Here is a 22,827-nt window from a genome sequence, read left to right as displayed (position 1 = left end):
ACCGGCTTGTTGGACGCTTTTTCTGTGAGTGCTGATGTTGCTCAGATGACCGATGTTAACGCAAATGTTCCGATGTTGCGTTTTCTGACGCAGCAGCAGATCACAAATGCATGTAGTGGGCGTCTGTCTGCTACAGACTTCGGCTGCTGCTTTTACATAAGACGCAGTGACTGTGTGATCTGTGTCCATCTCTGAATCAGGCCCTGTGCCCACTATACCTTCAGTTTCCTGTTCTTAGCAGACAGGATTGGAACCCAGTGCGGACTTCTGCTGCTGTAGATGCAGTTTCTGAGATACTCAAACCACCATATCTAGCTCCAACATACCATTTTGGTATTTGGTCTGAACAACTGAACTTCCTGACCACGTTTACAGTGCTGTTATGCATTGAGCTGCTCATACATGGGGCTATCCAATTAGCTGCGGTGAAACTGGTGTTTTTCTCAGTTTTTCCTGATGTTTCACTGATTTCTATTTTATACAGGCTATCCAATTAGTTTGCGCGTAAAAATAAAAAAAAGCATATTCTCCCAAAAACACACAAGTTCAAGTTATGTGTTTTCGTGAGAAACACAGCCCGGTTTTTGCTTGGAAATGGGGCTGTTTCTGGGTATTTGGTTTTGCCTGCCTGAGGCAGATGAAACAAAATCCGCTGATAAGCCGCGGCTCGCGCTGGCTTATTGGGGCTAATAGGATAGCCCCTGGTGAGTCGGTTAGATTACTGCAGCTAATTGGATACCGCCCATGATTTTTTCAGCGAGAGGGTTAAAGCATTTTACTTGCCATTCTCATATTACTGAACCTGAATGTATTTTGTAACTTAACACTGACTTTTAAAATAATTGCAACTACAGTATAAAGGCCTTTATGTATTACATTATTACTTATGAGTATATTACCAATTTTTGCTGCTTCAAACCCAAATTACTTTAAGGTATCATTCTCAGCTTTGAGCGGAATAATGTCTTAATAAGCTCTGTAGCTAGTATTCCTGCATACAGATGTGTCCTCTTACATCCTTGCTGCAGTCATGCCACACATCCTTTGAAGTCGCAGCATGCAGTGGCGGGATTCTGTAGTACAGAGCGGCTTTTTCTTTTCCACGAAAATGCGTCTTAGACGCAAAGTAATTGCGGCTCTATCTGCATCTGAAATGCCACCTACAGTGTTTTGCATAAAAAACTGTAACATAGCATTTCTGCAGCGGGGTACACTGGTATTCCACAGGGAAGAACATCGGGTGTGTAGAGTTGGATCTTGATCCGAGGCACCAACAGGCTAAAGCTTTGACTGTTCCCAGGATGCACTGCACCGCCTCCTCTATATCCCCGCCTCCAGGCACTGGAGCTCAGTTTTGTAAATTGGTGCCTGCAGTGCATTAGGCAGCCCTGAAAAGAACTATTCTGAGAAGAAAGAAGACTTCAAGGGTCGCAGCATAGGCACTTGATGCTATATGTCATAGTGACATATCGTGCTGCGGCTCCCTCACCTCCCCCAGAGGCGCTGTATACTCCCGCACCATGGTTGCCGGGCACTTACAGCGGAGGCGCTCCGGTCTTTTCAGGCACACACACCGCTGCTGCTCTCCGGGATCGCGTGGCCGCGCGATAGGGAGGAGGTAAGAGGGTCCCCCAGGTGGGACCCGCTGAACTCGCGATCCGGGACGTGGTCTCTGGAGACGGACCGCGCCGCTGGCGTGGACACTGTGGTCGTGCAGGGACCCCACTATATCCACCAGGGCAAGGAGCACAGGTCGGGTTTACTAAAATCTGTTTATTACAGGCTCCATAGTACCCGGTGGTGAAGTTCAGCAGAGGGGCTAAGGCGCTGACCTGTAGTTCCTCCCCCAGCCCCAGGCACCATCTACAGAAGATGTTCCCACCCTGGAGCTGCATCTCTCTCCCTCCCTCCCTGTTAGCGTTTGGGCGTCATTACACAGAGCTGCGCTGATCCTGGGACTGCTGGGCACTGGCTCCTCTTTAAAGCCGCCTGCATCATCAGCGCTGTGCATTTACATGACACTTAAGTATTCTACATGTCGTTTAGCCAGTGTTAGTTAAGAACAAGTGCATAACTACAGGAATATTTAGTACAAGTATTCTGTGATATACATCCAGTGTTTACTGTGCATTGATATATCTGTATACATACATACTTTTATGTAGTATTACTAGTCCAGTGAAGTTTTATAATATATGTGTTTCGCAGGATATACTATATTGTATTTTTCTCTGTGTATGTCAGTCCCCATATACCACTTTAATCCTCTGTTTGTGTTCTGCATTTGCAGTCACACTCCACAGGGGTTTTTTGTCAGGTACTGTGTCTGGCTATATTGTACTGTTACGCCCTAAGACTATGTTTCCAAATAATGTCTGCTACAAAGGGCGGGAGATTCGCGGCTGATCCTGCGTTATGCAGTGCTGACGCCGTGGATTTATCTGAGGAAAATATTCCAGGTGAGGGTCCAGGTACCGGGGGTCTGTACCCCTCAGTCAGTCTGCAGCATCGGTGGCACACCAAGACCCACCTTGGGCTGCGTTTTTCTAATTTACTGACTACGCTAGTAACGAGACTTACGCCCCCTGTGGGACCTCCTGTGCCATTACAATCACATATTGTCCTCTGTCGACTCAGTTACAGCAGTTAAATCAGTCTTTGGTTAACCAAAAGCCTAACCTTCTCCCTCCTAGGACCAAAGGGTCATCTAAGCGGGCCATTTCTTCCTCACAATCCACTCATGTTTCGGATACTTCATCCGATGAAGATGGGGTATATACTGATCCCTCAGACACTAATGCAGATGCTACTGATAAAGAATCTACACTGCAGGTTGATGTACCTGACCTATTGGAGGCTATCAAATTGATTCTTCAGATTGATAACGAAACTGACCCTCCAAATACAGTACGGCTAAGAAACCTGATAAGTTCAAACGTCAGAAGGTTACTAAATTAGTTTTGCCACATTCTGACTATTTAGTTGACATACGTCAGGAATCCTGGGAATCGCCAGTAAAGAAGTTCTCCCTGTCTAAAAAGATGCTAGCTCGTTTTCCCCTCTCTGCAGAGTTAAGTAAAAATTGGGAAACACCACCACCGCTGGACTCGCATGTAGCTCGTCTTGTGGTGTCTTCTACTCCGCCTGTCACTACCGTCACCTCCCTAAAGGAAATGCCGGATAAGCGCGTGGAGGGTTGCTTGAAGTCTATTTACACTCTTGCAGGTGCTGTACATAGACCCACTTTAGCAGCTTCTTGGGCTGCAAAAGGTATTGAAGCCTGGGTTCAAGCTGTTGAACAGATCTACCTCTGAATTTTTCTGATAATGCCAGACAGTGTCTTTCATATATTACCAAAGCCTCTCATTACATTCAGGACACTGCCTCTGATGCCGGTGTTCTGGCGGCCAAAGCGTCTACTATGTCCATTCTGGCTCGCCGGATTCTGTGGTTGCGGTCCTGGTCGGTGGACCTGGACTCTGAAAAGACCTTGGAGGTGATCCCTTTTAAGGGAAACATACTGTTTGGGGAAGATTTGAACAAGATTGTTGCTGACTTAGCGTCTGCTAAGACTGCATGTCTGCCAAGTACTAATCCTTCAGCTCCGAAGGCTAAAAGTACCTCCTTTTGTTCCTTTCGACCTCCAAGTAAAGCAAAGGGTCAGGCGTACCCGAAACAGGCTCGCACTTCCAAAACCTCTAAGCCAAAACCTAAACATTCTTGGGCTGCCCGTCAGCCTTCTTCCAAACTGTCACAACTGAGGGCTGAGGCTGACCTGGGGAAACTTAGGGACTGGCGTGTATGTGAACCGTGAAGGTAGAATAGGGTTCCTGGACATACAGGAGGTCTAGCACCGTCGGCCCGAAGGTGTGACCACAACAACGTAGTATAAAAATAAAGTAAATTTATTGAACACAGTATGAACACCTTGGTAATGCAATGACTTCAGCAGTAGATTTGCAGAAGGATACAGCAGTACAGTTCCTAGAAGCGCAGAGGTAATAAGTACTGTGGCTATGCAGAACAAGATGACAAAGTCCTTGCAAGACCCAGAGTTGGTAAGTCCGTAGCCACAGCTAACCGCTGTGATGAGGAACGAGCTGGTACTGCCCAGCAGGTGATACACAGGAAGCTGGGATAAACACACGTGCACAAGGTTGAAGTAGTACTTGGAAGAACTGTCCAAGACTACCGGATGGAACCTGTGCAAACGAAAGGTGTGCTGAACTTACCGCTGAAGTTAGAATCCGATGGGGAGTATCGATGGTAACTGTGGTTCGATGTTGTGTGGCAGAAGATGCGGAGCGATATTGGAATACCGCTGGTAACAGAGAGTGGTACTGGAAGCTGGAAGCGATGTTGCAGACAACGAAAGCTAGGTGCAATACCAGGTCACCGCTGGAGGCTGGAAGCGGAGCAGGACCAACGCTGGAAGCTGGAAGCCAGTGTCAGATCGCAGCAGATAACCGGGAGCAATACTGGAACACTGCAGAAGTCAGGCTGCACCGCAGGATGGTAACTGCTGCGGCGGGTCTCTTAGCGGAGCAAGATCACAGGTGCTGGAATACCTGGAAGTACAAGCTGAAGAATTCACAAACAGAAGAGACGTGTATAGGGTTAGACAACCAAAGCACTGACGATTAGGAAGCCTAGATGCAGGATATTTATACCAGCTGGGAAGCAGGCATTGGCTGGATAATCAGGCAGAGTCCAGAGCACAGCGGATAGGCTGTAGAATGTCATGTGGTGAAATCAAACATGGCCGCGCCCATGTTTGAATCTGGAGGGAAAGTCTGTTTGTACATTAACATGTGGAAGTCAGCGATAATGGCGGCGGAGGGCAGGAGACGCCATTCACTTCAGCAGTAGGGATTAACAGAGTAGTTGCCATGACAGCGCTGCTGGGATCACGGAGGGGAGACTGAGACAAGTCTGGCCTCCCTCAAGGTTCATATTTCAGCCTTGTCGGTGTGGTTTCAGAGAAAAATTGCATCTCTGCCTGACGTTCATACTTTCACTCAGGGTGTTTTACGGATTCAGCCTCCCTATGTTCCTCCTGTGCCTCCTTGGGATTTGTCCGTCGTTCTGAATGCCCTTCAAGAGTCTGCATTTGAACCTCTTGAGTCTGGACCTTAAATGTCTTACGCTTAAGGTCTTATTTTTGCTGGCTATTGCCTCTGCTCAACAGGTTTCAGACTTGGGTGCCTTATCCTGTCGGTCACCCTTTCTGATTTTTCACCGTGACCGTGCGGTTCTTAGAACTCACCCTGGTTATCTTCCTAAGGTGGTGTCGTCTTTCCACCTTTAACCAAGAGATTGTGGTTCAGGCCTTTATCTCTCCTGGTTTGTCATCCAAAGAGCGGTCTTTGGATGTGGTACGGGCTCTCCGTGTCTGTAACACCCACAAACACATAACGTTTACGGTGCCGAACACTTAAACTAAACTGTGGGGTGCAAATGTGAATCAGGTTCGGGTGATCAGAGCGGCAGACCTGCTTTACCTCTCAGACACAATGACAACACAAACATAGCTACAGGATTCAACTCCATTTTATTATCCTAACAAAATTAACAAGAGGCAGGTAAACAGGAAACAGATGCACAGTTGGAGCAGGCTGCTTATGGCTGCTATACTTCAGTCTCAGGTAACCAGCATTAGCAATACAGGTGGCGGGAAAGCAGGTAACTGGTGCACACTAGAAGCAGGCTGGTTATGGCTTTTAAATAACAGTCTCAGGTAACCAGCGTTGGCAATACAAGTGACAGGTAAGCAGGTAACTGGTGCACACTTGAAGCAGGCTGGTTATGGCTTCTAAACCACGGTTACCAGCATAACTCAATTGCAGATAAGCACATTCACATTGGCTATTAAACTGCTGGGCGGAGCTTGCATGAAAGAACTATAGGTACCAGCATAACTCACTTGCAGATAAGCACATTAACATTGACTATTAAACTGCTGGGCGGAGCTTGCATGAAAGAACTATAGATACCAGCATAACTCAATTACAGATAAGCACATTCACATTGGCTATTAAACTGCTGGGCGGAGCTTGCATGAAAGAACTATAGATACCAGCATAACTCAATTACAGATAAGCACATTCACATTGACTATTAAACTGCTGGGCGGAGCTTGCATGAAAGAACTATAGATACCAGCATAACTCACTTGCAGATAAGCACATTAACATTGACTATTAAACTGCTGGGCGGAGCTTGCATGAAAGAACTATAGATACCAGCATAACTCACTTGCAGATAAGCACATTAACATTGACTATTAAACTGCTGGGCGGAGCTTGCATGAAAGAACTATAGATACCAGCATAACTCAATTACAGATAAACACATTCACATTGACTATTAAACTGCTGGGCGGAGCTTGCATGAAAGAACTATAGATACCAGCATAACTCACTTGCAGATAAGCACATTCACATTGACTATTAAACTGCTGGGCGGAGCTTGCATGAAAGAACTATAGATACAAGCATAACTCACTTGCAGATAAGCACATTAACATTGACTATTAAACTGCTGGGCGGAGCTTGCATGAAAGAACTATAGATACCAGCATAACTCAATTACAGATAAGCGCATTCACATTGACTATTAAACTGTTGGGCGGAGCTTGCATGAAAGAACTATAGATACCAGCATAACTCACTTGCAGATAAGCACATTCACATTGACTATTAAACTGCTGGGCGGAGCTTACATGAAAGAACTATAGATACCAGCATAACTCAATTACAGATAAGCGCATTCACATTGACTATTAAACTGTTGGGCGGAGCTTGCATGAAAGAACTATAGATACCAGCATAACTCACTTGCAGATAAGCACATTCACATTGACTATTAAACTGCTGGGCGGAGCTTGCATGAAAGAACTATAGATACCAGCATAACTCACTTGCAGATAAGCGCATTCACATTGACTATTAAACTGTTGGGCGGAGCTTGCATGAAAGAACTATAGATACCAGCATAACTCAATTGCAGATAAGCACATTCACATACAAAATATCTCACTCCTGACGTGAGATTCAATTGGGGAAACCCAGCTCCTTTTAAACAAACATAACTTGCGGGCACTGATTAATGAGGGGAGACTACCCCTCGTTACACTACATCCCCAATGCCGAGTTCAAGCAGCGGAAGGGCTAATTAGTGAGGGGCACTAACAAAGGGGGGGGGGCCTGCCCCCTATTTTTAAATATGTCCTGCGGGGCACTGCTGAAGGGGAACCTACCCCCTTATTAGAACTAACCCCTATGGCAGAGTCTTGCAGTGGAAGGGCATGGGCAGGGCAGAGTTATGCAGCGGAAGGGTTGTTTGCAAGTTCTCACCCCTCGCTGCGGCGCTTCTGCCACCTCCGCATCTTCAGCGCTGCTGTCTGGAGTCTCCCTCCTCCTGCCGGCGATGTCTTCGTCAGCTCCGGTCCGCGGCGTCCTTTCCACGCTGGGGTCTGCGCTGTCCTCTCCACGCTGGGGTCTTCTCGCTGCAGCCTCCGGTCCGTGCCATTGGTCACGGGATCCCCTCCTCCATACCGCACTCCCGCCGTCCGTCTGCGCCGTCATCACTCTGCAGCCAGGGGTCCTCGCCGGGGGTCTTCTTTGCAGGGTCGTCCTCCGCGATGCCTGCTCTCTCACCCGCTGCCGCTCCTTGGAATCCAGGGGACGGATGTCATCACTGCTCTGCTGGACGGGCTGCGGTTCCTACGGCCCAGCGCTCCAGTCTCTCGGCAGCAGCGGCTCTTCTCCGCGCTCCATCCCCGCTGGCACTGACGCGACCAGCTCTTCTCCTCAGGCAGGGTCTCCGGCATTCTCCTGGCACTGGTGCTCCGGTCGCTGGTTCTCCCCTCTGCTTCTTCTCTGCGCAGACGGCCCTCACACACTGGCAGGCGGCTCCTGGGGCTACATGGCGACACCTTCCCCAGGTAATCTTCCCATTCCTCCCGGGGCTCCTCTGGCAGCGATCCTCCCAGCGCTGCATACTCCAGTCTTCAGGCTCTGGACACTACATGGCTCCACTTCCCCAGGTACATATTCCCATTCCTCCAGGGGCCCCTCTCCTGTGCTGTGAGGCTTCTTTTAAGGGTCCTGGTGCTCCTCCACCTCCCCTCTCCTCTATGATGACTGGCTCCCGGGGCCCCAGCAACAGACCACCCCCTGGTCACTCTGCCCTACAACCCAGGGGACCCAATCAGCTGGGGACATGTTTCCCAGACTTTTTATGTTGCTGGGTAAGAGGTGACAGGACCAGAGAATTGGCGCCAAAATCCCTGTCCCAATCTGACAGGGTCACATAAAGTTCAGACCTGTCATACTATAGGGCTGCATAGGGAGAGTATGGAGACTTTCAATAAATAAAAAAAACAGGGGGTCCCTATTTAAAAAAAAAACTTCAGGGTATTACATATCTATGTGAAGAGAACTGCTTCTCTTTGGAGATCTGATTCTCTTTGTCCTTTTTGGTTTTCACAAGCGTGGCTGGCCTGCGAATAAGCAAACTTTGGCCAGATGAATTAGAATGGTGATTGCACAAGCTTATGCGCAGGCTATGCTGCTATCAAGGCCCATTCAACTCTGTCTGTTGGACCTTCTTGGGTGGCCTGCTGTGGCGCGTCCGCAGAACAATTGTGCAAGGCGGCTACGCTGTCCTCAGTGAACACGTTCATCAGGTTCTATGCCTTTGAAACTTCTGCCTCCCAGGGTGCTTCCTTTGGACGCCGGGTTTTTGTGCCCGCTACAGTGCGTCCCATCCCTGTGCATCCCATACCTGTGGAATACCAGTGTACCCCGCTGCAGAAAAGGAGATTTATGGTAAAACTTACCATTGTTAAATCTCTTTCTGCGAGGTACACTGGATTCCACAGGGCGCCCACCCTGACGCACTTAGCTTCTTTGGGTTTGTATGGCATTAGCCGCTGGTACCTTCTCCTGTCGTGAGAATGTGGTTTTATATGTCTAACTACTATTGTCTCTCTTACCTGCTACTGCATTGTACTGGTTAACAAAACTGAGCTTCAGTGCATGTAGGCGGTGATAGAGGAGGCGGTGCAGTGCATCTTGGGAACAGTCAAAGCTTTAGCCTGTTGGTGCCTCGGATCAAGATCCAACTCTACACCCCAATGTTATTCCCTGTGGAATCCAGTGTACCTCGCAGAAAGAGATTTAACGATGGTAAGTCTTACCATAAATCTCCTTTTTGTATGCAAATACAGTTGCAGTCACACACAGACTATAGGCATGCTGCAATTTATGTTACCAGCAGAAACTGCTCATGTGTCTTATGGGGTGGTATTCAGTATACCGGTTGTTGGGATCCCGGCGCACAGTATACAGGCGCCGGAATCCCGACAACCGCCATACCGACACCTTTTCTCCCTCTTTGGGGTCCACAACTCCCCTGGAGGGAGAATAAATATTACACGCGCCACCGTGCCCGCAGCGTGGCCAGCGCAGCGAGCCTGCAAGGGGCTAATTTGCGCTCGCCAGCGGTCGGGATCCCAGTGCCGGTATGATGTCCGCCGGGTACCCGGCCGCCGGCAACTCATACCACACCCATACTATTATTACATTACTTTGCGTCTAAGACGTATTTTCGCTGAAAAAACACAACAAAAGACGCTCTGTGCTACTGAGTCACACGGCACTCACGCATTATGTGTAATGCGAATTGTAGCGCATGGAGCAAAGATGTAAGAGGACACATCTATAGCTGCCTTTTGGCTCCAGCAGAGCAGCATGCTACAAGGAGTGTTGCGAGTTAATCAGAACTGTCCGCAGTCGGTATAGTCATCCTGACTTTAGAAAATAAAGTAAAATGTAAAGTGGATGTTAAAACGAAACTAATAAGTATACTGCACATTTCTGTTCATATTCACATAGTGCCAATGGGCAGCTGAGCACAAAATCGTTTATTACAGTAATCCTTCATCCGGTTTTCCTGTGCACCTCTATGGGGTGCAAAGGAAAAAAATAACAATTTGGTGTTAATGAGTTGTTGGAGAAACAGTGAGAATACTTACCAGAAAGCTGGCATTTCTCATGTAATGTGATTTGCACAGTGTTGGACTGGGACATGAAGGGCCTACTAGGGTGCTTAAAGGGTTATATTTAATATTTATATGCTTAAAGGGTATGGACAGATGCCACATTAGAGACCATGTATCTGACCCTCTAATACAGGGCTCGACAAATCCCAGCGGCCAGGTAGCCATAGCCCCTAGATTTTGCTGCCTGGCTACCAGATTTTGGAGGGAGGAAGCAGATCCTCTTCAGCCCCAGCTGAGATTTTTTGGAGGCGTGCCTGTATTATGGCAGCCATATCTTGCACAGGAGTGCATATGCTGAGTGTCTGTCCCGGCCTGTGCTGACTGCTGTGCCTGGCTGTCCCATCCTGCTCTGTCTCCAAACTCCGACTGCATAGAGATCTCCAATAAGAGGATCTATGCGTGGCCGGGGATTACGGCTTCGGAGGGGTAGTGTTGTGGCCACAGGGTAGGAGGTATTGTTTAACCGAGGGAAGTCTGTGGTGTGGTTGGTAGCCTGTGGGGATTAGCTGCACAAGCTGCTCATTAATGTGGCCATGGGGATTGGGTTGCTGGGGGGGAGGGAGGGGGGGGGGGCTGCTCAGTGCTGTGGCAGGGGAGGAGTTTCAGTACATTTTTAATTTTTATTTTTTTCTGGGGGGGGGGGTTGGGTCCTAGCTCCTATACTTTCATCCCGGCTCCTAGATATTAGAAAAATTTGTCACGCCCTGCTCTAATAGCGTAACAATATACAGGTACACCACCGATTTTCTGCCACCCTTGGTTTCAGCACAGTGCCGGATTTTCGATGTTGCCAGATTTAACAGTGGTCACATACGGTAAAATGGTAATACACATTCGACCCGTCAGATAGGGCACTGCCAGTAGTTCCAAAGCGTTTTAATTAAAGTAACTAATAAATGTGAATTTGGCACTTGCACTCTTGTTGGAAGTCATCTCTTTATGTCGTCTGCACTTATGTTGAAATTACTACAAATGACAAACAGCGACTCCGAGTTGCCGAATTAAGAGGTGCTGGACCAAAAGATGCCGGAAAATCGGTGGTGTACCTGTATCGTTTGAGCGCACTTTCTGGAACCTGACGTTAGAGGCTCACTGCAGGATTTCTCTTGAACCTCTAAAATAGAGTTAGGATAATGCCACAAAACTGTTCTCATCAACTAGCAAATAGAGGAGACTATATCATTTTAATAGTCCCCTCTTTTTCAGGAGAACTCACCTCCAGCAGGGCTTTAGCCACTTTTCTGTGTTGACCAAATAGGTTACTTAGGGGCAGATGTATTAAGCCTGGAGAAGTGATAAAAAAGTGATAAGTGGAAAGTGCACCAGCCAATCATTATGTGTTTGAAAAATGACAGTTATGAGCTGATTGGCTAGTACATTCTCACCTTCCACTTATCACTGCTTTATCACGGCTGTATCACTTCTCCAGGCTTAATACATCTGCCCCTTAATAACCAAAGAATGCTTTGTCACTTAAACCATGTTAGAAGAATAGAGTTGTGACTGCACAGTTGGTGTCTGTGTTGGAAACTGACAGGACTCTGCTCATGCCTCTCCTCCTACCAGTTTTTCACAGGAGACAGTTATTCCGATACTTTCAGGGGTGAGTTGTCCCAATCGCTGGGGTCCCTGGTATGGGGCAATAAAGGTTTTACTAGTTGGGGGTTGCAAAATGTGACTATTCCAGAAGTTTAAGCTTTTGTATGATTCATTTTATTATGCAATATTGTGACAACAGCATGGTTGCACACTGTTCAATAGTGTTCCAATAGTTGTAGTTTTTAACGGCTCTTACGATCCCTTGTTCAGTGTTCTTGAGAATGGAGGTTAGTGTTGCCTGTGGGATACAGGGTATACATTGCTGGCGACAAAGCGTTATGGCTATAAATTTCTTTCTTTTCTAGTAACCAAAATATGTCTTATTTGTACCCAGACAATAGTGTCAGATTGCTCCTTCGTGGCCTCCCTCGCCATTAGCGCTGCTTATGAGAGACGATATAACAAGAAGCTCATTACAAGGTATGTCTGAGATACAAGCACAGTTTGGGACACTAACAAGTATTCAAATAATCTAGATTAACTAATGCAACAGTTATTGTCTTTATACTGTGAGATGTAGAGGTGCAGTTTCTGGTTGTTTGCAAATGGTCCTGCTACAAAACCTTTAACCTGTTGCTATTACAAGCAAATCTTTTCTGATATTCTCCCTAGCTTTATGAAGTCTCAACCCAATACTATTAATTAGGCTACTTTTTTTAAAAAAAAAGCCACATGTTTATGTTATGATTAGTCTGTACAGTAATAGATCTTTCCTGCAGTGTTATGCAAAGTAAAAGATTACACATAGTGATCTACACACACTGACACATTTTAACAAGGGGGGGGGGGGAGAACTGTCATAGACTTTAAGGCTTGTGACTTCCGTATCATGATGGTGGATTGACAGTCAGTAGGTTGATGGGGTCCAAAGGTCAACAGGGACATTAGGTTGATAGGGATAAAAGGTCAGTGTTCAAATGGTAAACACAAAAAAAGGTCTACACATGGTTTTTATGATGTTTATGGCTAGGGTTAAGCACTTGAGTGAGGGTTAGAGTTATATGCTAGGGGGAGGATTAGGGTTTTGTACTAGGGGGAGGATTAGGGTTGGGCACCAGGGGGAGGGTTAGGATTAGGCACTAGGGGAAGGGTTAGGGTTATGTACTAGGAGGAGGGTTAAGGTTATGTACTAGGGGGAGGGTTAAGGTTATGTACTAGGGGGAGGGTTAGGGTTATGTACTAGGGGAGGGTTAGGGTTATGTATTAGGGGGAGGATTAGGATTATGTACTAGGGGGAGGGTTAGGGTTTTGTGTTAGGGGGAGGGTTAGGCACTAGGGGGACGGTTATGTACTAGGCTTAGGGTTAGGCACTAAGGGGTGGGTTAGAGTTATGTACTAGGGGAGGGTTAAGGGTATGTACTAGGGGGAGGGTTAGGCGCTAGGGGGAGGGTTAGAGTTATATACTAGGGGGAGTGTTAGGGTTTTGTACTATGGGGAGGGTTGGGCACTAGGGGGAGGGCCAGAGTTAAGAACTATGGGGAGGGTTAGGGTTGGGCACTAGGGGGAAGGTTAGGGTTAGGCACTTGGAGGGTTAGGCACTCGTGGGAAGGTTAGGGTTGGGCACTAGTGGGAGGGTTAGGGTTTTGTGTTAGGGGGAGGGTTAGGGTTATGTACTAGGGGGAGGGTTAGGGTTAGACTAAAATAACAAAAAAAAAATCATGTTGACCATGTGAATGTCAACCTTTTAATCCTGTTGACCTTTTGACCTTGTCGATTTATTCACTATTAACCATCTGGTGTCTACCTATTAACTGTCGACCATGTTACTGACTTTCTCTGTGTTGCAAAATAATTAAAGAATGAGGCTAGCTGTATTTATTAATACATTAGGAGTGGAGAATCATGGGCTGGAGAAGATTTTAATGGTGATCAGTATGTGGAATGGGCCATGGCTTGAGCATCCAGCGGTACTTAAATACGCCACGGATGCAAAGTAACTTTCAGTTTTACAGACGGACAGAAATAACAGTAATGACATTGCTTGTTACAGCTTACAGTTTATAAGGGTAGTAAAACGTGAGAGACCAGAACTACGGGATATAACACTGACAGTCAAAAAGTGTGTTAAGATGAGGCTGAGATAATATATAACATGATGTAGGTAATTCTAGTATAAACATTTAGTTTGGGAAATTCTTGTATGTTATAGGAAAAAATAGTGTATGTGTACATGTCAGCAGCCTTCTGTGTGCCCCATGTGGGTCAGTGGATGTAGCTTTAGAAATACTCTTTAGTAGCCTAGGTTGCATATTGTATAATTAGAATGGACAGTATATCTCCTCATTATGTGTGTCCATCACTCAGCGTCATCTACCCACAGAATAAAAGAGGAGAACCAGAATATAACCCCTGTGGGAAGTACATGGTGAAACTACATATTAATGGTGTACCCAGAAAGGTAAGTGCTTGTCTTATTGCAGGGGGTGTATATTAAACGCCTGTTTAATAATTGCAGTTATGAGCTATTTAAATTATTTAAATCTTATAATAAGAAACACTAAAAGTTTAAGTGTATTTTTCATGATTTTAGATTTAAATTTTACTCTCTGTAATGAGATGCATAATATGCACACAGCAGTGTTTCCAATTTATAAGTTGCCACACAACAGTGCCCCAAATTCATGATATGCCTCCCAATTAATTATAAATCACAGAGCAGTGTCCCTAATTACTGTGCCACAGATCTGTGCCCCAATTTATAATATGCCACACAGTATTGCCACCAATTAATAATATGCATCAGAGCAGTGCTTCTAATTCATAATATGCCACAATCTGTGCTCCAAATTCATATTCCACACAGCAATGTTCCCTATTGATATGCCACACAACAATGCTCCCTATTCATATGCCACAAAGCAATGCCCCCTATTCTTATGCCACACAGCAATGCTCCCTAGTCATATGCCACACAGCAATTCTCCCTATTCATACAGTATGCCACACACCAATGCTTCCTATTCATACAGTATGCCACACACCAATGCTTCCTATTCATACAGTATGCCACACAGCAATGCTCCCTATTCATATGCCACACAGCAATGCTCCCTATTCATATGCCACACAGCAATGCTCCCTATTCATATGCCACGCAGCAATGCTCCCTATTCGTATGCCACGCAGCAATGCTCCCTATTCCTATGCCACGCAGCAATGCTCCCTATTCATATGCCACGCAGCAATGCTCCCTATTCGTATGCCACGCAGCAATGCTCCCTATTCCTATGCCACGCAGCAATGCTCCCTATTCATATGCCACGCAGCAATGCTCCCTATTCGTATGCCACACAGCAATGCTCCCTATTCATATGCCACACAGCAATGCTCCCTATTCGTATGCCACGCAGCAATGCTCCCTATTCGTATGCCACGCAGCAATGCTCCCTATTCGTATGCCACGCAGCAATGCTCCCTATTCGTATGCCACGCAGCAATGCTCCCTATTCATATGCCACACAGCAATGCTCTCTATTCATATGCCACACAGCAATGCTCTCTATTCATATGCCACACAGCAATGCTCCCTATTCATATGCCACACAGCAGTGCTCCCTATTCATATGCCACACAGCAGTGCTCCCTATTCATATGCCACACAGCAGTGCTCCCTATTCATATGCCACACAGCAGTGCTCCCTATTCATATGCCACACAGCAATGCTCCCTATTCATATGCCACACAGCAGTGCTCCCTATTCATATGCCACACAGCAGTGCTCCCTATTCATATGCCACACAGCAATGCTCCCTATTCATATGCTACACAGCAATGCTCCCTATTCATATGCCATACAGCAATGCTCCCTATTCATATGCCACACAACAAATCTCACAATTCATATGCCACACAGCAGTGCACTGCTTCCAATTCATAACATGCCGCACATCTGTGCCTTAAATTCATAATATGCCACACATTACTTCCCCCAGTTTATAATCTGACTCAGAACAGGGCCCCCACTTCATAATGTGCCAGGCAGCTTTGCCCTAAATATATATGCCACAAAGCAGTGCCCCAGTTCATAAGCCACACACTAATATCCCCAAATCTACTACAAAGCAGTGTCGCTAATTAAATAATCAATAACACCTGTAAATGCATGTGTGTACCTCAGAGTAGGTTGCAGGAGCTGTGACTGCAGAGACCAGATTCAATCTGATTACCGCATGTGTCCGGAATTTGGGAACGGCACTGGAAGATGCTCTATTTCCCCCCACCTCCAGTGCAGTCCAAACCAAACACAGCCTTGCTAGAACACGATGGCTGCAATGTAGCAGGTGGTGGGCTGCATTTGGTCTGCAGGCTGTAGTTTGGATGCCTCTGATATAGAGGATATTGGGACTAATTCAGATCTGATCGCAGCAGCAAATTTGCTAGCTAATGGGCAAAACCATGGGGGTAATTCCAAGTTGATCGCAGCAGGAAATTTTTTAGCAGTTGGTCAAAACCATGTGCACTGCAGGGGAGGCAGATATAACATGTGCAGAGAGAGTTAGATTTGGGTGGGTTATTTTGTTTCTGTGCAGGGTAAATACCGGCTGCTTTATTTTTACACTGCAATTTAGATTGCAGATTTAACTCACCACACCCAAATCTCTCTCTCTCTCTGCCAATGTTATATCTGCCTCCCCTGCAGTGCACATGGTTTTGCCCAACTGCTAACAAAGTTCCTGCTGCGATCAACTCAGAATTACCCCCCATGTGCACTGCAGGGGGGGCAGCTATAACATGTGCAGAGAGAGTTAGATTTGGGTGGGTTATTTTGTTTCTGTGCAGGGTAAATACTGGCTGCTGTATTTTTACACTGCAAGTTAGATTTCAGTGTGAACGCACCCCACCCAAATCTAACTCTCTCTGCACATTTTATATCTGCCCCACCTGCAGTGCACATGGTTTTGCTCATTAGCTAACAAATTTGCTGCTGCGATCAGATCTGAATTAGGCCCATTGGTCTGTAAGTAACAGTTACTACAAGTGCCTCTTACATACTAGGGTACTTTCATATGTTATATGGATGATTTGCTTGATAACGTTACAGTAGCTGAAAGTAAGTGTGTATATGCTTCTATTCCTGATGCTTGGATTGTGTAACAGGTTATTATTGATGATTTTCTGCCTGTGGATCACAATGGAGAGTTGCTGTGTTCATATTCTAACAACAAGAATGAGCTGTGGGTGTCTCTGATTGAAAAGGCCTACATGAAAGTGATGGGAGGGTATGACTTCCCGGGATCTAATTCGGTAAGATATATCCCTAGCTAAAAATAGTGATTGGTTATTTTTCACACATCTTCATGAATCATCATCATTAACTTAGTTTGCTATTATTGTGCTGCTTAGTGTCCTCCTTTCAGCCACAATTCGGCCTGACTCCAGAAACGTTTATTCAGAAACGAGGCATGCAAAGTGTTTTTGGTTATACAGGTTGAGTATCCCATTTCCAAATATTCCGAAATACAGAATTTTTTGAGTTGAGAGTGAGATAGTGAAACCTTTATTTTTTGATGGCTCAATGTACAAAAACTTTGTTTAATACACAAAGTTATTAAAAATATTGCATTAAATGACCTTCAGGCTGTGTGTATAAGGTGTATATGAAACATAAATAAATTGTGTGAATGTACACACACTTTGATTAATGCACAAAGTTATTAAAAATATTGGCTAAAATTATCTTCAGGCTGTGTATAAGGTGTATTTGAAACATTATTATTATTATTATCCTTTATTTTTATGGCGCCACATGGGATCCGCAGCAAACAATTGCAGAGTAAACAAATAAGCAAAACATGAAGACAGTGACTTGCAGTTCAATACAATTTAGGACAAGTACAGGATATATATAAACATAGCTGCGTCAGTAAACAGCACTGAAATAAGTATCAGGGTGGCAAAAAACCGAAGGATTTGGTGCCATCAAAGGGAGTTTTGAAAAGATAATTTAAGTGAGAGACGTAAAAGCACATGAGGGAAGAGGACCATGCTCGTGAGAGCTTACATTTTAAAGGGGAGCGGCACACAGACAGGGGTGAAACAGATGGGGTAGAAAGTGAGCGTGGGCCACAGAAGGCTTAGGATGAGAGACGGCTGGGTTGGGTGAAGAAGTGTGTCTTGAGAGCCCGCTTGAAGTTTTGTAGAGAGGTGGAGAGTCTGAGAGGGGGAGATAGAGAATTCCAGAAAAAGGGAGCAGCATGTGCAAAATCTTGGAGGTAGGAGTGGTTGGAGGTAATCAGAGGGCAGGAGAGGCGGCGTGCATTAGCAGAGCGAAGAGGACGGGCGGGAGTGTAAAGGGAGATAAGGTCAGAGATGTAACTGGGAGAGGAGTGAGTGAGGGATTTGTAAGTGAGTGTGAGAAGCTTGAAATGGATTCTGAAGGGGGGAGAGAGCCAGTGAAGGGCTAGTAAGAGAGGTGAGGTGGATGTAGTGTGTTAGGGATGCCAGTCAGGAGGAGATGACCAGTGAGTGGATAAGGGTCTTAGTGGCATCCTGGGTGAGAAAGGGTCTGATCCTGGAAATATTTTTGAGATGAAAATTACAGATTTGTGATAGGTGCTGAATGTGTGGTTTGAAGGAGAGGGAGGAGTCAAGGATTACTCCAAGAGAGCGCACTTGGGGGCTGGAGGAGATAGTAGTGCCATCTATAGATAGTGAAATTGTGGGAGGTGAGGTTGTGCGGGAGGGTGGGAAGATGATCAGCTCATGTTAAGTTTAAGAAAGCGCTGAGACATCCAGGAAGAGATAACAGAGAGACAGTTGGATACATGAGTGAGGAGAGCAGGAGAGAGGTCAGGGGAGGAAAGGTAGATTTGAGTATAGAGATGATATTGTAAGTCAAAAGAGCTAATGAGATCTCTTAAGGAGGATGTATAGAGAGAGAGAAAAGGAGAGGACCAAGAACAGAGCCTTGGGGGACACCTACAGTTAGTGGAAGTGGGGGGGAGGTGGAGCCATGAGAGGAGACAGAGAAGGTACGGTCAGAGAGGTAGGAGGACAACCAGGAGAGGGCAGTATCATGCAGACCAAGTGAGTGAAGGATTTGCAGAAGGGGAGGGTGTTCCACAGTGTCAAAAGCAGCAGAGAGGTCAAGAAGAATAAGAAAAGAGTAGTGACCCTTGGATTTAGCAGACAGGAGATCATTGCAGACTTTAGTGCTGGCAGTTTCAGTGGAGTGGAGAGGACGGAAGCCAGACTGGAATGGGTCAGGTAGTGAGTGAGTGGGAGGAAAGAAAGGCAGCCAGGCAGTTATAGACAATATGCTCAAGGAGTTTGGGGGCAAAAGGAAGGAGAGAGATGGGTCGATAGTTGGAGAGAGTGTGTGGATCAAGGGTAGGTTTTTTTAAGAATAGGGGAGACGAGTGCATGCTTGAAGGAAGAGGGGACAGTGTCTGATGAGTGGGAGAGATTGAGGAGGTGGGCAAGATGGGAGCAGGCAGAGAGAGAGAGGTAACGGAGGAGACGGGAGGGGATAGGGTCAAGTGGGGAGATGGAGGGGGGTGAATAATGAATGAGGGCCATGACTTCCTCACCAGATACATGAGAGAAAGATGTCAGAATTGGTAAGAGGGAAGGAGAGGGATGGTAAGTAATAGGAGGTGGCTGGTTGCTGTTATTTTGGTGGGATGTTATGTCCTGACTATTGGAGTCAATTTTGGATAAATGCATTCTGTGCTTAGAATCGCCGTGATATCTTATTATGGTATGCAATTGTTCCAAAATATGGAAAAAATCCGATACCCAAAATACTTCTGGTCCCAAGTATTTTGGATAACCTGTACTATATTGTGCGTGATTTAAGAGCTGGAATACTGGTTTTCAGTGTTCTGTCCTAATGATAATGTCGATATTATCTTAGACCGCAGAGCTATACCCCTTTGTACACTATTACCGTTGAGCCGCTATGGCCGCAAGACTACGTGCACGTGCTACGCACTTTGTTCGCTATTTGCGTACAGAGTCCTGCACGTGGTACGCACTTGGCGTACGCACGATGCGCTGAGTGTACGGAGTACACACAGCGAGCGCACGCACAATTGATGACCTTTAAACCTTGTTAATGATACAATGTAATGATATGCTTATACTTTAAACCTTTGGCAGCAAAGTACTGCAACGATGTTATACCTTTAAACCTTAAGTAGCACTAGCGATACAAAGTACTCACAGTGCGTACACCTTAACAATGCTTATACACCTTAAACAGGTTAAACTACTTTAAAGCCCATGCAGGAAAGTGAAAACACAACACTGTTTTGTAGTTGAAACCACAGGGTTCTAAGGCCTCCGTGGATTGATTCCAAAAGATAAAACAGTACAATTTATACACTACAGGCTAACAAGTAAATCTAAACAGAATAATGGCTACAGAGAATGTACGTACGTGAGAATATTCGCAAGCGCAACCCGAATCCGGTCCTCCGCTGGTCATACAGATAGCGTTTAGAGTCTTCTGACCGGCCAGGCAACAATGGTCCTTATATACACAACATGCATACACAATACAATGGTCACTGTAATCTCATTGTTCATTGGACACAGAGATATGTCTCTACATTACAGCAAAGGTCATAGGTGGATTTGAAAAGGTGGGCGATGTCTCTTCCAACTGCTCATGTGGGTGGTATCCTCTGGATTACCGCCGCATATGTAATTTACAGTAAATACAGTTAATGTTCATAATCTACTTTTGTACATAACTATACGCAGGAGCAAACGATCTTTCTCTAACTAACACCGGAATGTTACCCTCAAAATACCCTACAGCTGGATACTAGACATCACCTTCCAACCTTTATCTGACCCTTTCTATCATGCAAAGGCGAATCTCTTTGTCCAGGAACTGTTTAAACTAATAATACTCGCTGACATGGTCTAGGGGAACAATATCTACAATATACGCTATTTGGGTTAAATATGCTATGTTCTAATAACACACTACACGCTCACAAACTCCGCCGTAAATACCCATATCATGCGCACGATCGCCGGAGCGATCTTGCGCAAATTGCGGATATGTGCACGCACGGCGGACCGAGTGCACGAGCAGCGGGCATGTGCATGGGGTTAGTACAAGGCATATGTATTATGATATTTTTCGACTTTGACAGTCCACCCTTTGGCAGTCAACAATAACTGCCACTATCTAAACATTAAACAGAAAAATATACAATACAATACCTAAAAATGATTGGGTGGTGGGAGGAGAGGCGTAGGCAGGAAATGTATGACCTAGTGGGATAGTAAAAGCATTTATGTATGAACTTCATGTCTGAGGGGCATGTATCATCTTGCCGTACATGTTCTAGATAAGCTTCGAGGTATTGCGAAGTATACATTAAATCCTTCTTATCCCGTATTAAGGGTCTGTAAGTGGGCCAACAAACACTACCGAGCTCTTTTCGGCTTCTTGTTCCAACAAATGGGGTGCACATTTAGTTGATGATACATGGAGGGGGAAAAACATGTGAATGCTAATATGTGGATATCACCTGTCGACTATGTGTGATACTACCTGAAGATTGTAGAGATGAAGATAAGAAACATATCACAAATACATTCACATAATAATGTGTGCAATCGTCCTTGGGTGTTTATTGAAGTCTTGTCCGGATGGGTGTATCCTTGCTGTGGGTGGTGATCAAAGTCTTTAAAAGTCTTTATAGTGTCTATCAAAGTCTTTAGTGTGTCCATCAAAGTCCTTAAAGTGTGTCCATCAAAGTCTTTCAAAGTCTTTAGTGTGTCCATCAAAGTCCTTCAAAGTCCTTTCCGAATGGATGTATTTTTGCTTGGGAGAAAAACAAAGGAGAAATGGGTGAAAGTAACGGACCGTGGAATCACATTTTATCACAACATTGTCTCAATTGATGGGTCATAAATTAAACCAGTTTGTGTAACAATGCCCCCGCTCCTCAAACTCATCACTTTGGTACTGCGCTTGCGCCGCGTTAAGAATCGAACACATCTAAATATCAAACCAATCATTACGACGACTCCCAGGATACAAAGGAGAAACTTTCCTACACTCACGATAACATTTTGAGCCCATTCTCCTAAGCCAGAGAACCAATTGCGTGGGTTCAACCATGAGACCCAGCCGGTCAGTTTATTACTCACAGCAGTCAGGGTAAGGTTGTGTCTCGGAACTCCCATTTCAATTGCAAGATATCGTCCATCTTTTGATCTATGACCTCGGTTGGGTCATCAGTGCTGTTTGTAATATACGTGCAGCACTTCACACCATACTGAGTTGCTAGGGTGACACAGTACCCGCCTGTCACCGCTGTGATGTAATTGAGAACCATCCTGTGCTGGATCAGTTCTGTTTTGTAAGCTTGCAATTCCCTCCCAGTTTACCTGAAGGTGTCATCATACATCTCGGTGATATTATCTATCAGGTTCGCTAGCGCATGAATATACCTAAAATTTATAATTCCTCTGGGTGATATCTAACGCGAGTAGGAATTGAATCCCGGTGGATTCGTGGATCAAATCAGAGGCTGCGTGCTCTGTCCTATCTATAAGGTGTCTCTTAACGATGTGTTCATAATGAGTGTGAGTGTAAGGAGCTTGAGCATTGCGGTGAATGTCTTTCATCTTATAATGGGTTATGGTCATTACTTCTGGCAACACTCTTCCAATGTAACACAATCCCTCTGAGTTTGGGGCAAGCCACTTATACGCCTTCCTCCCGCATATGAAATATGCATCATCGGGGAGAACATATGGGACAGAATATGACATTACCATATTGCAAACCTTCCAGGTGAAAAATCCCATCCCTAACTCTCTCATCTGTTCAGTACACGTATCAGGCTGTATGATATGCGCACAGTACCCTGGAGATACTTCTCCAACCCGCATGGTCCTACTTCCTAGAGTATACCTGTACCGAAAATACCTTCCACCGTCGGCTATTTTGCGTATAAGTTCTGGGTCTACGGGCATTCTATCGGCTCTGTGTGAAAATGCCATGGTTTGGTTATTCCATGTCACTTCCCAATTTCCCGGCTTTCGGGGATTGGAAATGTTGAAACATACTTAGGACCTATCCACATGATATTGGTGGAGCTTCAAACTAGGGGGCCTAGAAATATTAAATTTCTTGTCCACCGGTCTCCCACCCCTTAATTCAAGTACCTCATCTATTGTTAAGGGATACGGT

At 45.5% G+C, this 22,827-nt stretch overlaps 1 protein-coding gene across 2 annotated transcripts in view; it reads left to right on the top strand.

Moving 5' to 3' along the window:
* The window catches only part of CAPN7 (calpain 7), a 218,559-nt gene that overhangs the window by 92,066 nt on the left and 103,666 nt on the right, over window positions 1-22,827 (top strand). For both annotated transcript variants that reach the window (XM_063922347.1, XM_063922348.1), the window contains 3 exons: window positions 12,000-12,085; window positions 13,970-14,063; window positions 16,764-16,910. In XM_063922347.1, the coding sequence (XP_063778417.1) occupies window positions 12,000-12,085; window positions 13,970-14,063; window positions 16,764-16,910 (327 nt within the window). The remainder of the gene's footprint in view (window positions 1-11,999; window positions 12,086-13,969; window positions 14,064-16,763; window positions 16,911-22,827) is intronic.

The sequence above is a fragment of the Pseudophryne corroboree genome, chromosome 5, assembly GCF_028390025.1.
Source record: "Pseudophryne corroboree isolate aPseCor3 chromosome 5, aPseCor3.hap2, whole genome shotgun sequence".
Classification (NCBI taxonomy): Eukaryota; Metazoa; Chordata; class Amphibia; order Anura; family Myobatrachidae; genus Pseudophryne; species Pseudophryne corroboree.
This window is presented reverse-complemented; position numbering and strand designations above follow the sequence as displayed.